This window comes from Ranitomeya imitator, chromosome 3 (assembly GCF_032444005.1).
Source record: "Ranitomeya imitator isolate aRanImi1 chromosome 3, aRanImi1.pri, whole genome shotgun sequence".
In the NCBI taxonomy this organism is placed as follows: Eukaryota; Metazoa; Chordata; class Amphibia; order Anura; family Dendrobatidae; genus Ranitomeya; species Ranitomeya imitator.
Genome location: NC_091284.1, coordinates 275,049,834 through 275,071,879, shown reverse-complemented (window position 1 = coordinate 275,071,879; position 22,046 = coordinate 275,049,834). Strand labels below are relative to the sequence as shown.

The following is a 22,046-nucleotide window of genomic DNA, read 5'->3' as shown; positions in this document are numbered from 1 at the left end:
GGGAGTTACCTTTGACTGTTACAGCACTGGATGTTGCATGTGCCGATAATACAGAACATGAGGTCAGATATTTTATATGTAAAGGATGCTGAATAATGCTATTTTAGACCGGTAGTGGCCAGTCATAATTGATTCTCACTATATTTGTCTGCCGTGCTCCCTCCCCTGACTCGCCCTGTGACAAAGCTGGGCAAAACACTCATTGGGGCGCAGGGACACACATCAGGAGGATGTTACACTATGGAAATAATCATCTTATTTACTTTTAGTCACATCCCTTTCAGTGCTGGCTTTCTAATTTCTCTCTCCGTTCACATGAATAGTTCGCTAGTAAATACACATATATGCACATAGGTATGTAATGTGCATATTGTAATAGTGGTAATAGTTGTTTTTTTTCCTAATTTTTAGTGTACTTGTTCTTAACCTGTTTTAACAGATATCATGAGATTCAGATTTTTGTTGGTTTTGGTTGTATATTTTGAAGAGTTTGAGGTGTCTTGGTTATTTATTACTAAATTTATGGCTTAGGAATTAAATATATGCATGTTACTCAAGTAGGGCACCAAAAAAATCCCTGAAAGATTGTTGACCAAGAGCGCTATGGCTCCAGATTATACTAGATTCACACTAAATTAGTGCCTCTTTTGCTGTCTCCATTAGAAAAAAAAATGGATTCTGACAGAGACGAGAAAATATGCACGAACATACTGGCAAACGAACCTAAATTGTAATTTTGCAGAATAAATTTGGATTTTGCTGTATATACTGTAACGATAATTTAGGTACTGTACTTATTAGGAACTTTTTGGGTACTTTTTTGTATGGCTCATTTTCAGATTTAGGAAATAGTTAATTGGAGGATAAGCCTAAATGTTGGGGAACGGGTCTGAAGGTGTGATGCTAAAGGTGTGGTTCTTAGTCTATAAAGTTGGTGTGTATGTCAGAATGGTGGTGCGTGCATTTCATCTGGGTGTGTATAACACGACAGGCCTAACAAGCTATGTGACACAGTATATGACTATTCCTTACTCTGAGTAATAGTCGCTTACACCCACACGTTGCATAATAACCTGTCTTCTACTGAGATGATACACATCTCTCGAGCTTGTCTTGTAAGACAGTAGCACTAGTATTCTCTTGTCATTACAGCTCTACTAATGTGCACAGGATAAAATGCGCAAAAATACATCTCTATGCATTTCTTACGTATGTGTGAAGGATGCCTTGCAGTGCCCTGCCCGAATCTATGTGACTAAACTGGTCATAAACAGATTTTAAGACACAACTAAGGAGTGGTTCAAAATATCAAGGTGTGTCACACAAACGCCGACACGCCCTTACAGAATTAGACTTGTACAGACTTCACTGTCAAGTAAGTCACCAGAGAGAGATACATCTATTGAGCTGCGTGAGGCTTTTGCATTCGTCTTTAACCGAGGAATTTGTTTTCCGTGGCATAGACCTTCATTTATAAACTCTGTGTGTACACACTGCGCTCGCCATGTTGTCTTCACCATCGCCACTGAAAACTGCCCTGGCATCAGAAATCTTTCTGTGGCAAAATGAATCTTCCTTAGCTGTCCCTTCAGATAATCATCTGAGAAGTGGGACTGGCAGGGACCAGCGAGTTCAAGAGCAAGTAATGATGACAGTAAGGAGGCAGAAGCCAAGGAGTTCACAGTCTTCTGCCGTGAATTACGGCACTAGAGGTAAATGTGCTTGCTATGTAGCGTACCATTGTCTGGTAGGGGAATAATGGCTTGATTAGTCTGTATCTGTTCTAATTTATTTTAATAGTACATGGTCATTATATATTTTTTATTTTATGAGGCCTTATGGATCCAAACAGCGTTTTTTTATGCTGCTTTTTTCCTGAAGCCACATCTTGGCTATTCCATGGTGCCACAGTGGTTTCTTTCATCGTTTGTCAAAATGGACACACAAAAAATACGCCACATGTGGGAAGTTACACATTTTTTGTTTCATTGGTAATTTTTTATTCAAATGCAACATGTTCTAGGCGTGACATTATTTCATGTTTTTTTTCCATTGAAGGGATAAGGTAGATTTGTCAGTATTGTCTAATTAAGGTCCCTTGAGATTGAAAGATGATCGTGGACAAGCATTCCCAGGAATGCTCATCTCCCGATAATCATGCAGTACAATCAGGTTGCCGATTACCCAACAAACAAGCTCGTCTGTCTGGTGAAATGATCTTTTGTTCTGCCTATAGATCATCTTTTTCAGCAGCTCATCATGTACAAACAGGACATATGCTGCGGAGAACTTGGCAGCCTAGATGCACTGATGAATCTGTGTGTATTGCTAAGCATGGTCTGCCTGTTTAAGCAGGCGATTAAGCGGAAAAAAATTACCAATCGGCGGCCGTTTAATGCTGTGGGTCAGATCATGTAAATGAACCTTTAGAGTGTGCTAGATTTGTCAAAGTAACTAATGCTACTTGATAAGTTTGGCATATTTTTAGAGTGCCAATTAGCTGGCTTTCTTTGTTCCAGAAATGTCCTCCACAGACCATTCTCTCTTTCACCTAAACCATGCTCCTTTTCATCGAAACCTGCCTCGATTAGGAGGCAGAATGTGTCCAAAAACCCATAAATATGGCAGAATTCTGGTGCATTTAGCTTGATAAATTCTTCCTAATGCATATAAAAAAAATTTCAAAAAAATACCAGTTCTTGTTGTCTATACAAGCCACAAAAAAAATCAGTAAAAAAATTCTGTGTGAAGAAAGGCTAAGAATGGGTTAGGTTTGTATCCGTCTACAGTTCTGTGTGTGTTTTACTTGCATTGTGAATGTAAGCACAGCCATAAGCTATAGAGACTACCAATCTCATCCGCTGAATCAACAAGTATAGTACATGATGGATTTTATCCTACACACTCCAGAAAGGCTCAGCTTCACTAGCATTAGTCAGTGAGCGGTCAGTTGTGCACACGGGCATGAAGTGGTACGTAGGGCTGAATTTATTATTTTTCATTAGCTCAAGGCTGTACACTAAGAAATTCCCTTATTCCAGCAATGTGTCACTTACTGGGCTGCTTGCTGTAATTCTTATAATTGTTTTTGCTTTATCAGCGGGAGAGGACAACTTGGCCTGCTGCCAGATATTCAAACCATGCCCCAATCATGGATTGGTAGCTTTCTGCCTATGCACAGCGCACATAGAAAGCTGCCAATCAGTGGTGTGGGTGGGGTTATACAGAGCTGAGCATTCAGAGAAGTGGCAGAGCTGCAGCAGATAAAACAATTTTGAATCAAAACTTCAGGAACCAGTAACGGAAGTGACACATCACTAGAATCAGGGTCACTAACTCTACGTGATGGTGCTCTCAGAGAGGGCATTAAAAACCTGGTGACAAATTCCCTTTAAATGTGGAAAAGGGCTGCACTGCCTGTGACGCAGCTCACACTGTCAAAGATTTCTGCAGCACGCTGCTTCCGCATTGCGGTGAGGGGGTAGAAGCAAGTTGCAAAGCATCCAGCTAGTTCACACTTTTTGCCACTTGCTTGTAGTGGTATCATGAAGGTTGTTATACTGCAATGTAACATCTGTGACTTAAAGGGAACCTGTCAACTTGGAAATGCTGTCCTCAGAATGAGCAATTATGGAAAGTAATAATATAAAAGTTATATTGACTATTTTAAGAAAAACATATATACCAATTTGTTCATCTCCGCTTGTTCTATAACATAATTCCCATAGATTGCACAGTATTCCCAAGCCAGCAGATTCCCTCTCTGCCTTTTATAGCTGAACAACGTATGTGAAAACCTATAGTGCAATACAGTTTTATTCATCTACATTGACTTATACTGCTGAAAAATGAAAGACTACTTGCCATATAGCAGTACCATCAGCAGTTTTCTCTCATGTTTATGCTATATTTTTAACATACTGTATATATAATTCCTACAGAAATATGAATATAGAAAAGTACTATGCACTTTTTTGCTTGGCATCTGGATGTATTCTTCTGACATATGGCAACAGTTTGCGCACCCCATTCCAAAATGAAGCCATTAAAGGGCTTTTCTAAGCAAGGGAGTCTAATATGATTCTAACAATGCGTAAAAGCATTCTGTCAGGAATAGTGTTGAGCGATACCTTCCGATATCGGAAAGTATCGGTATCGGTTTGGATCGGCCGATATTCAAAAAATATCGGATATCGCCGATACCGATACCCGATCCCAATGCAAGTCAATGGGACCAAAATATCGGAATTAAAATAAACCCTTTCTTTCCTTGTAGGTTCATTCTACATGAAGGAAAACAACTAAGAATAATGTAGGATGTATGGGGGAGGTGGCGGAGACATTAAAGGCAATGAGGATTAGTCCAATCAAATAGAATAGCATGTTTTTTTTTTTTTTTAAAGAAGTTCGGATTGAAAAAGATATTGAGTATGTAAATTTTTTTTATTTTGTCAGATATTGATGTTTCACTATTCCACGCCCTTCCCCTTCTTTTTTTTCTTTTTTTTTTTTTTTTCTTTTCCCACACTTTCATCTTCATCATCATCAGCATCCTTGACATCAACTTCTTCACCTTATTCATCTTCTTCTTCATCTTCTACCTATTTTTTTTTTTATTACATTCTTCATATTCATTTTCTTCAACTATTATTATTCTTCCTATTCTACATATTCTTTTTATTCCACTGTTATTATTCTTCCTATTCTACTTCTTCATCATATTCTCATTTGTGACAGGCATTCCCGTAGTTGTTGTCTATAAAAGTTGGAAGATTACACCTTCCGTTCTGCCAGTCACAAAAGTTACATTTGTCCGCGTTCAGTTTGGCCTGCAGCATCAGGCTTTATCCAGGGGCACCACGAGGAGGAACGGACTCACCCCCATACACTGCTTAGTCTTCTTCTGCATATAATTTAGATAATATCTTTTGCTCTGATATTAAGTCTTATGCTTAATGTTCTTCTGCTCTTTGTTCTGCAGCCTCTTGTTCTTCTGCTTCTCGGTCTTCCATGTTGTCGTCTCCAGGGTCTTCGTCTCCAGTGTCGTCATCTCCGCCGTCGTCGTCTCAGCCGTCGTCGTCTCTGCCGTCGTCGTCGTCGTCGTCATCGGGGTGGTCTTCCGGGTCGTCGTCATCGGGGTGGTCTTCCGGGTTGTCGACGTTAGGGTCTTCAACTTGGAAATGTAGCAGAAGGTACAAGAAGGCTGAGAAAATGCCAAGAACCAGCTGATGGAACTGGAACTCGGATGGCTACCCGAAGGTTCAAGAGCCTATGGAACTACCGAGGACCAGCTGACGTTACTGGAACCCGGTTACTAAGCAGGAGGTACCCGTGCTAAAAAGCACTACCAAGGACCGCCTGACGTTGGCGGAACTCGGATACCCAGAAGGAGGCACCTAAGCCAAAGGCTCTGCCCGGAACCAGATGACGTTACTGGAACCAGGATGGGGAGCAGAAGGTACAAGAGCAAAAGACACTGCCGAGAACCAGCTGACGGTACTGGAACCCGGATGGGTAGCCGAATGTCCAAGAGCCAATGGAACTACCAAGGACCAGCTGACGTTACTGGAACCCGGTTACTAAGCAGGAGGTACCCGTGCCTGAAAGCACTACCAAGGACCACCTGACATTGGTGGAACTTGGATACCCAGAAGGAGGCACCTAAGCCAAAGGCTCTGCCCGGAACCAGCTGACGGTACTGGAACCAGGATGGGGAGCAGAAGGTACAAGAGCAAAAGACACTGCCGAGAACCAGCTGACGGTGCTGGAACCAGGTGGTGGACCCCAAGGCCCACAGGAGAGGAGAGAACAGCTAGGCCGCGAGGCAGCCGCAGTTACCGAACCCCAACAGTCCTACAGGGGGATCTGGGCCTACTGGCACTACAGAACCAGCCTTGACTACCAGTTCACGCAGCCCACATAGGAAGCTCCTAAACTGGAGGCACCCTGGAGTTGGCTAACTCGACCGCCCCACGACGGGGCAAGCATAGGCGTCTCAGTGAAGTTGACACAACCCGGAAACAGCTGACGGTGCTGAAACCAGGCTTGGCACGAGGGAGTACCTGTGACAAGAACACTGCCGAGAACCAGCTGGCGGTGCTGGAACCCGGATGCGTTGCCCCAGTGTGCAAGAGCCAATGGCACGACCGAGGACCAGCTGACGGTGCTGGAACCCGGTTACTAAGCTGTAGGTGCCCGCGCTTAAAAGCACTACCAAGGACCGCCTAACGTTGGCGGAACTCGGCTACCCAGGAGGAGGCACCTAAGCCAAAGGCTCGGCCCGGAACCAGCTGACGGTGCTGGAACCAGGTGGTGGACCCCAAGGCCCACAGGAGAGGAGAGAACAGCTAGGCCGCGAGGCAGCCGCAGTTACCGAACCCCAACAGTCCTACAGGGGGAGCTGGGCCTACTGGCACTACAGAACCAGCCTTGACTACCAGTTCACGCAGCCCACATAGGAAGCTCCTAAACTGGAGGCACCCTGGAGTTGGCTAACTCGACCGCCCCACGACGGGGCAAGCATAGGCGTCTCAGTGAAGTTGACACAACCCGGAAACAGCTGACGGTGCTGAAACCAGGCTTGGCACGAGGGAGTACCTGTGACAAGAACACTGCCGAGAACCAGCTGGCGGTGCTGGAACCCAGATGCGTTGCCCCAGTGTGCAAGAGCCAATGGCACGACCGAGGACCAGCTGACGGTGCTGGAACCCGGTTACTAAGCTGTAGGTGCCCGCGCTTAAAAGCACTACCAAGGACCGCCTGGCGTTGGCGGAACTCGGCTACCCAGGAGGAGGCACCTAAGCCAAAGGCTCGGCCCGGAACCAGCTGACGGTGCTGGAACCAGGTGGTGGACCCCAAGGCCCACAGGAGAGGAGAGAACAGCTAGGCCGCGAGGCAGCCGCAGTTACCGAACCCCAACAGTCCTACAGGGGGAGCTGGGCCTACTGGCACTACAGAACCAGCCTTGACTACCAGTTCACGCAGCCCACATAGGAAGCTCCTAAACTGGAGGCACCCTGGAGTTGGCTAACTCGACGGCCCCACGACGGGGCAAGCATAGGCGTCTCAGTGAAGTTGACACAACCCGGAAACAGCTGACGGTGCTGAAACCAGGCTTGGCACGAGGGAGTACCTGTGACAAGAACACTGCCGAGAACCAGCTGGCGGTGCTGGAACCCGGATGCGTTGCCCCAGTGTGCAAGAGCCAATGGCACGACCGAGGACCAGCTGACGGTGCTGGAACCCGGTTACTAAGCTGTAGGTGCCCGCGCTTAAAAGCACTACCAAGGACCGCCTAACGTTGGCGGAACTCGGCTACCCAGGAGGAGGCACCTAAGCCAAAGGCTCGGCCCGGAACCAGCTGACGGTGCTGGAACCAGGTGGTGGACCCCAAGGCCCACAGGAGAGGAGAGAACAGCTAGGCCGCGAGGCAGCCGCAGTTACCGAACCCCAACAGTCCTACAGGGGGAGCTGGGCCTACTGGCACTACAGAACCAGCCTTGACTACCAGTTCACGCAGCCCACATAGGAAGCTCCTAAACTGGAGGCACCCTGGAGTTGGCTAACTCGACCGCCCCACGACGGGGCAAGCATAGGCGTCTCAGTGAAGTTGACACAACCCGGAAACAGCTGACGGTGCTGAAACCAGGCTTGGCACGAGGGAGTACCTGTGACAAGAACACTGCCGAGAACCAGCTGGCGGTGCTGGAACCCAGATGCGTTGCCCCAGTGTGCAAGAGCCAATGGCACGACCGAGGACCAGCTGACGGTGCTGGAACCCGGTTACTAAGCTGTAGGTGCCCGCGCTTAAAAGCACTACCAAGGACCGCCTGGCGTTGGCGGAACTCGGCTACCCAGGAGGAGGCACCTAAGCCAAAGGCTCGGCCCGGAACCAGCTGACGGTGCTGGAACCAGGTGGTGGACCCCAAGGCCCACAGGAGAGGAGAGAACAGCTAGGCCGCGAGGCAGCCGCAGTTACCGAACCCCAACAGTCCTACAGGGGGAGCTGGGCCTACTGGCACTACAGAACCAGCCTTGACTACCAGTTCACGCAGCCCACATAGGAAGCTCCTAAACTGGAGGCACCCTGGAGTTGGCTAACTCGACCGCCCCACGACGGGGCAAGCATAGGCGTCTCAGTGAAGTTGACACAACCCGGAAACAGCTGACGGTGCTGAAACCAGGCTTGGCACGAGGGAGTACCTGTGACAAGAACACTGCCGAGAACCAGCTGGCGGTGCTGGAACCCGGATGCGTTGCCCCAGTGTGCAAGAGCCAATGGCACGACCGAGGACCAGCTGACGGTGCTGGAACCCGGTTACTAAGCTGTAGGTGCCCGCGCTTAAAAGCACTACCAAGGACCGCCTAACGTTGGCGGAACTCGGCTACCCAGGAGGAGGCACCTAAGCCAAAGGCTCGGCCCGGAACCAGCTGACGGTGCTGGAACCAGGTGGTGGACCCCAAGGCCCACAGGAGAGGAGAGAACAGCTAGGCCGCGAGGCAGCCGCAGTTACCGAACCCCAACAGTCCTACAGGGGGAGCTGGGCCTACTGGCACTACAGAACCAGCCTTGACTACCAGTTCACGCAGCCCACATAGGAAGCTCCTAAACTGGAGGCACCCTGGAGTTGGCTAACTCGACCGCCCCACGACGGGGCAAGCATAGGCGTCTCAGTGAAGTTGACACAACCCGGAAACAGCTGACGGTGCTGAAACCAGGCTTGGCACGAGGGAGTACCTGTGACAAGAACACTGCCGAGAACCAGCTGGCGGTGCTGGAACCCAGATGCGTTGCCCCAGTGTGCAAGAGCCAATGGCACGACCGAGGACCAGCTGACGGTGCTGGAACCCGGTTACTAAGCTGTAGGTGCCCGCGCTTAAAAGCACTACCAAGGACCGCCTGGCGTTGGCGGAACTCGGCTACCCAGGAGGAGGCACCTAAGCCAAAGGCTCGGCCCGGAACCAGCTGACGGTGCTGGAACCAGGTGGTGGACCCCAAGGCCCACAGGAGAGGAGAGAACAGCTAGGCCGCGAGGCAGCCGCAGTTACCGAACCCCAACAGTCCTACAGGGGGAGCTGGGCCTACTGGCACTACAGAACCAGCCTTGACTACCAGTTCACGCAGCCCACATAGGAAGCTCCTAAACTGGAGGCACCCTGGAGTTGGCTAACTCGACCGCCCCACGACGGGGCAAGCATAGGCGTCTCAGTGAAGTTGACACAACCCGGAAACAGCTGACGGTGCTGAAACCAGGCTTGGCACGAGGGAGTACCTGTGACAAGAACACTGCCGAGAACCAGCTGGCGGTGCTGGAACCCGGATGCGTTGCCCCAGTGTGCAAGAGCCAATGGCACGACCGAGGACCAGCTGACGGTGCTGGAACCCGGTTACTAAGCTGTAGGTGCCCGCGCTTAAAAGCACTACCAAGGACCGCCTGGCGTTGGCGGAACTCGGCTACCCAGGAGGAGGCACCTAAGCCAAAGGCTCGGCCCGGAACCAGCTGACGGTGCTGGAACCAGGTGGTGGACCCCAAGGCCCACAGGAGAGGAGAGAACAGCTAGGCCGCGAGGCAGCCGCAGTTACCGAACCCCAACAGTCCTACAGGGGGAGCTGGGCCTACTGGCACTACAGAACCAGCCTTGACTACCAGTTCACGCAGCCCACATAGGAAGCTCCTAAACTGGAGGCACCCTGGAGTTGGCTAACTCGACCGCCCCACGACGGGGCAAGCATAGGCGTCTCAGTGAAGTTGACACAACCCGGAAACAGCTGACGGTGCTGAAACCAGGCTTGGCACGAGGGAGTACCTGTGACAAAAACACTGCCGAGAACCAGCTGGCGGTGCTGGAACCCAGATGCGTTGCCCCAGTGTGCAAGAGCCAATGGCACGACCGAGGACCAGCTGACGGTGCTGGAACCCGGTTACTAAGCTGTAGGTGCCCGCGCTTAAAAGCACTACCAAGGACCGCCTAACGTTGGCGGAACTCGGCTACCCAGGAGGAGGCACCTAAGCCAAAGGCTCGGCCCGGAACCAGCTGACGGTGCTGGAACCAGGTGGTGGACCCCAAGGCCCACAGGAGAGGAGAGAACAGCTAGGCCGCGAGGCAGCCGCAGTTACCGAACCCCAACAGTCCTACAGGGGGAGCTGGGCCTACTGGCACTACAGAACCAGCCTTGACTACCAGTTCACGCAGCCCACATAGGAAGCTCCTAAACTGGAGGCACCCTGGAGTTGGCTAACTCGACCGCCCCACGACGGGGCAAGCATAGGCGTCTCAGTGAAGTTGACACAACCCGGAAACAGCTGACGGTGCTGAAACCAGGCTTGGCACGAGGGAGTACCTGTGACAAGAACACTGCCGAGAACCAGCTGGCGGTGCTGGAACCCGGATGCGTTGCCTTGCCTATTAAAGATTGTCTTCCTAGAGCCCCAACTAGCGGTGTTGGAGCAAAGGGTAAGCAGGGGGAGATGAGTGTAGGCCGAAGCCTGCACTGGAGGCAGCTTTGTGTCTGCGTTGCGTTTGCAGGACACTTTGCCGGCTACACACTGGGGGAACAGCTGGCGTTGCTGAACCCCACTAACACAATGGCGTGTGTTTTTATCTGTGCAGCTAGCACTTGCGGGCAAAAACTTGCGATGTTAGAGCCCGTGTTGAAGCAGGAGGAGGAGGAGAGGAGCAGAGTGTAGGCCGAAGCCTAGTTGAACCAATTTCAAAGGAAACCTTTAACCCCCCCCTCAGGTGTTACAAAGTACAAGAGACACACCTTGTGCAGTATTAATGCTGCACAAGTGAAAGGTTGCTCTATTAATTTGTCTACTTGCACACGCTGAATGAAAGACATACACAATTTACCCCATTCTACAGTCAAACTGTAGTGGATGCGTGACTTGGTTTTTTGATGAGACGCAGCACAGGTGTCCAAAATAACGCCTTGGTGCTTGGCGCAGCTTCCTGAGCGTTGTTATTTGCTGTACAGGAGTCTGCGCTCTTGTGTTATCCCTTGGCAATGCCCTGTTAGCGCTGCCCATCTTATGACCTCATTTCATGTTGGCCGGTGCGGTTAACGATGGCCATAAATCCCAGACCCACAGTGTCTTTTCATAAAGCCACACTGCGGTGCTGGGATTCGTGGCCTTGAGCAGTAAATATTTTGGCCGCTCACACACGTCCTTACACCTGCTTCAGACTGGGCGGCCTCTGCTGATCCCTTCTCGCATGCCGCGGCCATGAGGCTGCACAGTCTGAAGAAGGCGGAAGGAGATGAGTGAACACAGGCAAACATATGCACTGCTCGTGCCCATCAATCACACCCTCGCAGTCAAAATAATTAAGACAACGAGGAGCATTTTATTCAGGCAGGGCGGACGAACAGGCGCAAGTAGCCAACCAATGATGTCAGAAGACGGGAAGCGCTACCAAGGGGGGTGCTGCGTATCATTAGAAAGGAAAGTCACACCTCAGGGACAGTGGAATGGTCTCAAAGAGACACATTTTGTACGTGTTGAGTTCCACGTGGGCAAGGAGAAAACGTCAGCCACCTTGTACAAATGCAGCAGTACTGCTGTACAAGGTGGCTGTTATACATAGAAACACCTGGGGGTGGTGGCCAGGCTCCCTTCAATTTCAGTTCATGTGCCTGCGTGGCGTTTGCAGGTCACGTTGCAAGCTGCACAGCAGGGGAACAGCTGGCGGTGCTGAACCCCACTAACACATTGGCTGGTGTTTTTCTCTGTGCAGCTAGCATGTCCGGGCATAAACTGGCGTTGTTTGAGCCCAGGGTCAGCAGGAGGAGGAGAGGAGCAAAGTGTAGGCCGAAGCCTGCACTGGTGGCAGCTTTTGTTCTGTTGTGCCAGCGTGGCTTGTGCTGGACACGATGCCGGCTACACAGCGGGGGAACAGCTGGCGGTGCTGAACCCCACTAACACATTGGCTGGTGTTTTTCTCTGTGCAGCTAGCATGTCCGGGCAGAAACTGGCGTTGTTTGAGCCCAGGGTCAGCAGGAGGAGGAGAGGAGCAAAGTGTAGGCCGAAGCCTGCACTGGTGGCAGCTTTTGTTCTGTTGTGCCAGCGTGGCTTGTGCTGGACACGTTGCCGACTACACAGCAGGGGAACAGCTGGCGGTGCTGAACCCCACTAACACATTGGCTGGTGTTTTTCTCTGTGCAGCTAGCATTTCCGGGCAAAAACTAGCGGTGTTTGAGCCCAGGGTCAGCAGGAGGAGTAGAGGAGCAGAGTGTAGGCCGAAGCCTAGTTGAACCAATTTCAAAGGTTACCTTTAACCCCCCCCTCAGGTGTTGCAAGGTACAAGAGCCACACCTTGAACAGCATTAATGATGCACAAGTCAAAGGTTGCTCTATTTAATTTTGCTCCTTGCACACGCTGAATTAAACACGTACACTATTTAGCCCATTATACTGTCAAACAGTTGTGGAGGCGTGACTTGTCTTTTTAAGGAGACGCAGCACAGGTGTCAAAATTTGCACCTAGGTACTGGGCGCAGATTCCTGAGCGTTGTTATTTGCTGTACAGGAGTCTGCGCTCTTGTGTTATCCCTTGGCAATACCCTGTTAGTGCAGGCCGTCTCATGACCTCATTTCATGTTGGCCGGTGCGGTTAACGATGGCCATAAATCCCAGACCCACAGTGGCTTTTCCTAAAGTCACACTGCGGTGCTGGGATTCGTGGCCTTGTGCAGTAAATATGTTCGCCGCTCACACATGTCCTTACACCTGCTTCAGACTGGGCGGCCTCAGCTGATCCCTTATCGCATGCCGCGGCCATGAGGCCGCACAGTCAGAAGAAGGCGGAAGGAGGGGAGTGAAAACAGGGGAACATATGCACTGCTCGTGCCCATCAATCACACCCTCGCAGTCAAAATATATGAGACAACGGGGGGCGTTGTGTCGGGCAGGGGGGACGCACAGGCACAGCCAGCCAACCAATGATGTCAGGAGACGGGCAGCGCTAACAATGGGGGTGCTGCGTGTCATTAAAAAGGAAAGTCACACCTCAGGGACATTGTAATGGTCTGTAATGAGACACATTTTGTACTTGTTGAGTTCCACGTGTGCAAGGAGAAAAAGTCAGCCACCTTGTACAAATGCAGCAGTACTGCTGTACAAGGTGGCTGTTATACATAGAAACACCTGGGGGGGTGGGGGGCAGGCTCCCTTCAATTTCAGTTCATGTGCCTGCGTGGCGTTTGCAGGTCACGTTGCAAGCTACACAGCAGGGGAACAGCTGGCGTTGCTGAACCCCACTGACACATTGACTGGTGTTTTTCTCTGTGCACATTGCATGTCCGGGCAAAAACTAGCGGTGTTAGAGCCCAGGGTCAGCAGGAGGAGGAGGAGAGGAGCAAAGTGTAGGCCGAAGCCTGCACTGGTGGCAGCTTTTGGTCGGTTGTGCCAGCGTGGCTTGTGCTGGACACGATGCCGGCTACACAGCGGGGGAACAGCTGGCGGTGCTGAACCCCACTAACACATTGGCTGGTGTTTTTCTCTGTGCAGCTAGCATGTCCGGGCAGAAACTGGCGTTGTTTGAGCCCAGGGTCAGCAGGAGGAGGAGAGGAGCAAAGTGTAGGCCGAAGCCTGCACTGGTGGCAGCTTTTGTTCTGTTGTGCCAGCGTGGCTTGTGCTGGACACGTTGCCGACTACACAGCAGGGGAACAGCTGGCGGTGCTGAACCCCACTAACACATTGGCTGGTGTTTTTCTCTGTGCAGCTAGCATTTCCGGGCAAAAACTAGCGGTGTTTGAGCCCAGGGTCAGCAGGAGGAGTAGAGGAGCAGAGTGTAGGCCGAAGCCTAGTTGAACCAATTTCAAAGGTTACCTTTAACCCCCCCCTCAGGTGTTGCAAGGTACAAGAGCCACACCTTGAACAGCATTAATGATGCACAAGTCAAAGGTTGCTCTATTTAATTTTGCTCCTTGCACACGCTGAATTAAACACGTACACTATTTAGCCCATTATACTGTCAAACAGTTGTGGAGGCGTGACTTGTCTTTTTAAGGAGACGCAGCACAGGTGTCAAAATTTGCACCTAGGTACTGGGCGCAGATTCCTGAGCGTTGTTATTTGCTGTACAGGAGTCTGCGCTCTTGTGTTATCCCTTGGCAATACCCTGTTAGTGCAGGCCGTCTCATGACCTCATTTCATGTTGGCCGGTGCGGTTAACGATGGCCATAAATCCCAGACCCACAGTGGCTTTTCCTAAAGTCACACTGCGGTGCTGGGATTCGTGGCCTTGTGCAGTAAATATGTTCGCCGCTCACACATGTCCTTACACCTGCTTCAGACTGGGCGGCCTCAGCTGATCCCTTATCGCATGCCGCGGCCATGAGGCCGCACAGTCAGAAGAAGGCGGAAGGAGGGGAGTGAAAACAGGGGAACATATGCACTGCTCGTGCCCATCAATCACACCCTCGCAGTCAAAATATATGAGACAACGGGGGGCGTTGTGTCGGGCAGGGGGGACGCACAGGCACAGCCAGCCAACCAATGATGTCAGGAGACGGGCAGCGCTAACAATGGGGGTGCTGCGTGTCATTAAAAAGGAAAGTCACACCTCAGGGACATTGTAATGGTCTGTAATGAGACACATTTTGTACTTGTTGAGTTCCACGTGTGCAAGGAGAAAAAGTCAGCCACCTTGTACAAATGCAGCAGTACTGCTGTACAAGGTGGCTGTTATACATAGAAACACCTGGGGGGGTGGGGGGCAGGCTCCCTTCAATTTCAGTTCATGTGCCTGCGTGGCGTTTGCAGGTCACGTTGCAAGCTACACAGCAGGGGAACAGCTGGCGTTGCTGAACCCCACTGACACATTGACTGGTGTTTTTCTCTGTGCACATTGCATGTCCGGGCAAAAACTAGCGGTGTTAGAGCCCAGGGTCAGCAGGAGGAGGAGGAGAGGAGCAAAGTGTAGGCCGAAGCCTGCACTGGTGGCAGCTTTTGGTCGGTTGTGCCAGCGTGGCTTGTGCTGGACACGATGCCGGCTACACAGCGGGGGAACAGCTGGCGGTGCTGAACCCCACTAACACATTGGCTGGTGTTTTTCTCTGTGCAGCTAGCATGTCCGGGCAGAAACTGGCGTTGTTTGAGCCCAGGGTCAGCAGGAGGAGGAGAGGAGCAAAGTGTAGGCCGAAGCCTGCACTGGTGGCAGCTTTTGTTCTGTTGTGCCAGCGTGGCTTGTGCTGGACACGTTGCCGACTACACAGCAGGGGAACAGCTGGCGGTGCTGAACCCCACTAACACATTGGCTGGTGTTTTTCTCTGTGCAGCTAGCATTTCCGGGCAAAAACTAGCGGTGTTTGAGCCCAGGGTCAGCAGGAGGAGTAGAGGAGCAGAGTGTAGGCCGAAGCCTAGTTGAACCAATTTCAAAGGTTACCTTTAACCCCCCCCTCAGGTGTTGCAAGGTACAAGAGCCACACCTTGAACAGCATTAATGATGCACAAGTCAAAGGTTGCTCTATTTAATTTTGCTCCTTGCACACGCTGAATTAAACACGTACACTATTTAGCCCATTATACTGTCAAACAGTTGTGGAGGCGTGACTTGTCTTTTTAACGAGACGCAGCACAGGTGTCAAAATTTGCACCTAGGTACTGGGCGCAGATTCCTGAGCGTTGTTATTTGCTGTACAGGAGTCTGCGCTATTGTGATCCCTTGGCCATGCGCTGTGAGCGCTTCCTGTCTTCTGACCTCATTTCATGTCGGCCGTTGCGGTTAGCGATGGACATGAATCCCAGACCCACAGTGTGTTTTTAAAAAATCACACTGCGGTGCTGGGATTTGTGCCCTGGTGCACTAAATATGTTTGCCGCTCACACATGTCCTTACACCTGCTTCAGACTGGGCGGCCTCATCTGATCCCTTATCGCCTGCCGCGGCCATGAGGACACCCAGTCTGAAGAAGGCGGAAGGAGATGAGTGAACACAGGCAAACATATGCACTGCACATGCCCATCAATCACACCCTCGCTGTCCAAAAAAATAAGACACCGAGGGCCGTTGTTTCGAGCAGGGGAGATGCACAGGCGCAGCCAGCTAACCAATGATGTCAAAAGACGGGAAGCGCTAACAAGGGTGGTGCTGCGTGTCATTACAAAGGAAAGTCACACCTCAGGGACATTGTAATGGTCTCTAATGAGACACATTTTGTACGTGTTGAGTTCCACGTGGGCAAGGAGAAAAAGTCAGCCACCTCGTACAAATGCAGCAGTACTGCTGTACAAGGTGGCTGATATACATAGAAACACCTGTGGGTGGGGGGCAGGCTCCCTTCAATTTCAGTTCATGTGCCTGCGTGGCGTTTGCAGGTCACGTTGCAAGCTACACAGCAGGGGAACAGCTGGCGTTGCTGAACCCCACTGACACATTGACTGGTGTTTTTCTCTGTGCACATTGCATGTCCGGGCAAAAACTAGCGGTGTTAGAGCCCAGGGTCAGCAGGAGGAGGAGGAGAGGAGCAAAGTGTAGGCCGAAGCCTGCACTGGTGGCAGCTTTTGGTCGGTTGTGCCAGCGTGGCTTGTGCTGGACACGATGCCGACTACACAGCAGGGGAACAGCTGGCGGTGCTGAACCCCACTAACACATTGGCTGGTGTTTTTCTCTGTGCAGCTAGCATTTCCGGGCAAAAACTAGCGGTGTTTGAGCCCAGGGTCAGCAGGAGGAGTAGAGGAGCAGAGTGTAGGCCGAAGCCTAGTTGAACCAATTTCAAAGGTTACCTTTAACCCCCCCCTCAGGTGTTGCAAGGTACAAGAGCCACACCTTGTGCAGCATTAATGCTGCACAAGTAAAAGGTTGCTCTATTTGTTTTGCTCCTTGCACACGCTGACTAAAACACGTACACTATTTAGCCCATTATACTGTCAAACAGTTGTGGAGGCGTGACTTGTCTTTTTAACGAGACGCAGCACAGGTGTAAAAATTTGCACCTAGGTACTGGGCGCAGATTCCTGAGCGTTGTTATTTGCTGTACAGGAGTCTGCGCTATTGTGATCCCTTGGCCATGCGCTGTGAGCGCTTCCTGTCTTCTGACCTCATTTCATGTCGGCCGTTGCGGTTAGCGATGGACATGAATCCCAGACCCACAGTGTGTTTTCAAAAAATCACACTGCGTGGCTGGGATTCGTGTCCTTGTGCAGTAAATAGGTTTGCCGCTTACACATGTCCTTACACCTGCTCCAGACTGGGCGGCCTCAGCTGATCCCTTATCGCCTACCACGGCCAGGAGGCCGCACAGTCTGAAGAAGGCGGAAGGAGATGAGTTAAGACAGGCGAACATATGCACTGCTCGTGCCCATAAACCACACCCTCGCTGACAAAATAAATATGACAACGAGGGGCGTTGTTTCTAGCAGGGCGGATGCACAGGCGCAGCCAGCTAACCATGATGACAAAAGACGGGAAACGCTACCAAGGGGGGTGCTGCGTATCATTACAAAGGAAAGTCACACCTCAGGGACAGTGGAATGGTCTCAATGAGACACATTTTGTACGTGTTGAGTTCCACGTGGGCAAGGAGAAAAAGTCAGCCACCTTGTACAAATGCAGCAGTACTGCTGTACTAGGTGGCTGTTATACATAGAAACACCTGGGGGGGTGGGGCCAGGTTCCCTTTAATTTCAGTTCATGTGCCTGCGTGGCGTTTGCAGGTCACGTTGCCGGCTACACAGCAGGGGAACAGCTGGCGTTGCTGAACCCCACTAACACATTGGCTGGTGTTTTTCTCTGTGCAGCTAGCACTTCCGGGCAAAAACTAGCGGTGTTTGAGCCCAGGGTCAGCAGGAGGAGGAGAGGAGCAGAGTGTAGGCCGAAGCCTGCACTGGTGGCAGCTTTTGTTCTGTTGTGCCAGCGTGGCTTGTGCTGGACACGTTGCCGACTACACAGCAGGGGAACAGCTGGCGGTGCTGAACCCCACTGACACATCACCTAGTCTTTTTTTCTGTGTAGACAACACTTCCAGGTGGCAACTGACAGTGTTGAAACCCAGGGAATCAAAGAGGAGCAGAGTGTAGGCCGAAGCCTGCAGTGGAGCAAGTTGAAAGGGAACCTTTAACCCCCCCCCCCAGGCATTTGTTGCTGAAAGAGCCATCTTGTACAGCAGTAATACTGCACATGGAAAATGGTGGCTCCGAAAATTATGCTCCTTGCAAACGCTGAAGTACACACTCATATAATGTGTCCCCTCACACCGTCAAACCATCCCGGAAGTGGGACTTTCCTTTGTAATGTGACACAGCACAGCCGTCATTCCAACCCCCTTGGTGCCGGGCACCACCTCCTCAACGTTGTTTGGTTCTGTCACGGAGCCCGCACTGTAATGTTATCCCTTGGCCATGCACAGTTAGCGGTGCCCGTCTTCTGACATCATGTAGGTGTCAGGCTGGCAGTGCCTGTGCGTCCAAGCTGCCCGAGATCCAACCTTGCAGTGTCATCTAATGTAGTCCCACTGCGGGCCAGGGATCCATGGGCATGCGCAGTGCATATCATCGCCTCTCACTCACCTCCTTCCTGCTTCTTCAGACTGTGCGGCGTCACGGCCGTGGCATGCTATTAGGGATCAGCTGACGCCGCCTAGTCTGAAGAAGCGTGAAGAAGGGGAGTGAGAGGCTAGTATATGCACTGCGCATGGCCATGGATACCAGGCCCACTGTGGGATCACATTAGACGACACTGCGAGGTGTGATTTCGGGCAGCGTGGACGCACAGGCGCAGCCAGGACGACAACAAATGATGTCAGAGGACGGGCAGCGCAAACTGTGCATGGCCAAGGGATAACATAACAGCGCAGGGTCCATGACGGAATCAAACAACGCTAAGGAGGCAGCGCACGGTGCCAAGGGGGTAGCAATGACGGCTGTGCTGCGTCACATTACAAAGGAAAGTCCCACCTCCGGGACGGTTGGACGGTGTGAGGGGACACATTACATGAGTGTGTAGTTCAGCGTTTGCAAGGAGCATAATTTCAAGAGCGACCTTTCCCTTGTGCAGTATTAGTGCTGCACATGGTGGCTCTTTCAGTAACAAACGCCTAGGGGGGGGGGGGGACAGGTCCCCTTACATTTTAGTTGTGCCAGCGTGGCGGTCGCATGACACGTTGCCGGATACACAGCTGGGGATCAGCTGACGTTACTGAACCCCAATAACAGAGGAGCGACTGTTGACTGTGCACACAGCACTTCCAGGCACCAACTGGCGGTGTTAGAGCCCAGGGACAGCAGGAGGAGCAGATTGGAGGTATTGCCGCACACACAGCTGGGGATCAGCTGACGTTACTGAACCCCAATAACAGAGGAGCGACTGTTGACTGTGCACACAGCACTTCCAGGCACCAACTGGCGGTGTTAGAGCCCAGGGACAGCAGGAGGAGCAGAGGAACAGAGTGTAGGCCGAAGCCTGATTGGAGCAAGTTGAAAGGAAACCTTTAACCCCCCCCCCCAAGACGTTTGTAGCTGAAAGAGCCATGTTGTGCAGCACTAAGGATGCAAAAGGAAAAGGTTGCTCTTTTAATTATGCTCCTTGCAAACACCGAAGTAAACACTAAAAATGTGTCCCTTTATACCGTTAAACCGTTCTGGAGGTGCGAATTTCCTTCGTAATGGGACACAGCACAGCTGTCATTCCTATCCCCTTGATGCCGTGCGCTGCCTCCTCAGCGTTGTTTTAAGCTGCCACGGAGCCTGCGCTGTTCTGTTAGCCCTTGGCCATGCCCAATTAGCGCTGCCTGTCTTCTGACATAATTTGGTGTCAGGCTGTCAGTGCCTGTGCGTCCACGCTGCTCCAGATCCCACCTCGCAGTCTCATCTAACGTAATCCCACTGCGGGCCTTGGAACCATGGGCATGCACAGTGCATAACCTCGACTCTCACTCCCCTCCTTCCCTCTTCTTCAGACTGTGCGGTGTCACGGCCGTGGCATGCTAGGGATCAGCTGACGGCGCACAGTCTAAAGAAGGCGGAGGGAAATGAGCGAGAGCCCGAGGGGAAGATATGCACTGCGCATGCCCATGGATCCCAGGCCCGCAGTGTGACTCAATCAGAAGACACTGCGAGGCGGGATCTCGGGCACCGCGGCCGCACAGGCGCAGCCAGCCTGACACCAAATTATGTCAGAAGACAGGCAGCACAAATAGGGCATGCCCAAGGGATAACAGAACAGCGCAGGCTCCGTGACAGCTTAAAACAACGCTGAGGAGGCAGCGCATGGCACCAAGGGGGTAGGAATGACGGCTGTGCTGCGTCACATTACGAAGGAAAGTCCCAGCTCCGGGACGGTATAACGGTATCAGTGAACACATTTTATAAGTGTTAAGTTCTGCGTGTGCAAAGAGCTAAAAAAAAAGAGCTACCTTTTCCTTGTGCAGCATTACTGCTGCACAAGATGGCTCTTTCAGTAACAAACGACGGGGGGGGGGGGGGGGACAGGTTCCCTTACATTTAGGTTGTTGTGCCAGCGTGGCGGTCGCGGGACACATTGCCGGCTACACAGCTGGGGATCAGCTGACGTTACTGAAACCCAATAACACTGGGTCGTATGTTTTTACTGTGCAGCCTGCACTTCTGAGCCGCAACTGGCGGTGTTGGAGCCCAGGAATAGCAGTTCAGGTGGTAGAAAGATGAACACAGCAGGAGACCTGGATGACACCCAATAACTTAATCAGGCAGAGGAGTGGCAAATTCCTGCGAGATCCAGGCCTGGTTCATTTTCAGGAAAGTAAGCCGGTCAACGTTATCGGAGGATAGTCGCATGCGACGGTCTGTTAGTACACCACCTGCGGCACTAAAGACACGTTCCGATAAGACACTAGCCGCAGGGCAAGCCAGCACCTCCAATGCATACTGGCTTAGCTCTGGCCATGTATCCAGCTTAGAGACCCAAAACTTGAACGGGGAAGAGCCGTCTGGGAGTACAGTAAGAGGGCAAGCCATGTAGTCTGTCACCATCTGACGGAACCGTTGCCTCCTGCTGACTGGAGCCGCCGGTGATGGTGTAGACATTTGGGGCGGGCACACAAAAGTGTGCCAGAGTTGTGCCATACTGGGCTTGCCTTGGGCAGAGGCACTGCTTCTGCTCCCTCTTTGGGCAGAGCCTCCCCCACTGCCTCGACGCACTGAGCTGCTTTGTAAAGCACTAGCAGCACTCCTCTCAGTTGGACAGGAGAAGATGATGGAATTCACCAGTGTGTCGTGGTACTCCCGCAATTTACGCTCCCGGGTCAACGCAGGGATGAGGTTTTGGACGTTGTCCCGGTAGCGAGGATCGAGGAGGGTGAACACCCAATAATCAGGCATGTTGAGAATGTGGTCGATGCGGCGGTCGTTTCTCAGGCACTGCAGCATGAAATCCACCATGTGCTGCAGAGTGCCAACCGGCCCAGAAACGCTGTCCCCTGCTTGAGACATGATCTCTGCCCGCTCGTCATCACCCCACCCTCGCTGTACACACTGACCACTGGACAATTGTGTCGCTCCCTCCTCTGGACGGAGCTCTTCCTCCTCCATTGACTCCTCCTCATCCTCCTCACAAATTGGCCCCTGCGTACCCCTTTGTGAGGAACCACGTGGCGCTGACTCTCCAGAAGCTGATGGAAAAGGTGACTCGTCATCCTCCACCTCTTCCACCACATCATCCCTTAACCCTTGCAAAGTTTGCTGAAGCAGGCAGATAAGGGGGACAGTCATGCTGACTAGTGCATCATCTGCACTTGCCATCCGCGTGGAATAATCAAAAGGACGCAAAACCTGGCAGACGTCCTTCATAGTGGCCCACTCTGTGGTTGTGAAGTCTGATCGGCGCTGACTGCGACTTCTTTGCGCCTGATGCAGCTGGTACTCCATAACTGCTTGCTGCTGCTCACACAACCGCTCCAACATATGTAACGTGGAATTCCACCGGGTAGGTAGGTCACATATGATGCGGTGTTCCGGAAGGCGGAATCGGCGCTGCAGAGCAGCAATGCGGGATCTGGCCAAGCTGGAACGCCGCAAGTGAGCACACTCTAGGCGGACCTTGTGCAGCAGGGCATCAAGATCCGGATA

General features: G+C 51.7%; 1 protein-coding gene across 1 annotated transcript in view; it reads left to right on the top strand.

Moving 5' to 3' along the window:
• Positions 1–1,369: 1,369 nt before the first annotated feature.
• PKP1 (plakophilin 1) overlaps positions 1,370–22,046 on the top strand; it is a 184,789-nt gene continuing 164,112 nt past the window's right edge. The window contains exon 1 of the mRNA XM_069756477.1: positions 1,370–1,712. Within this exon, the coding sequence (XP_069612578.1) occupies positions 1,505–1,712 (208 nt within the window). The 5' untranslated portion in view covers positions 1,370–1,504. The remainder of the gene's footprint in view (positions 1,713–22,046) is intronic.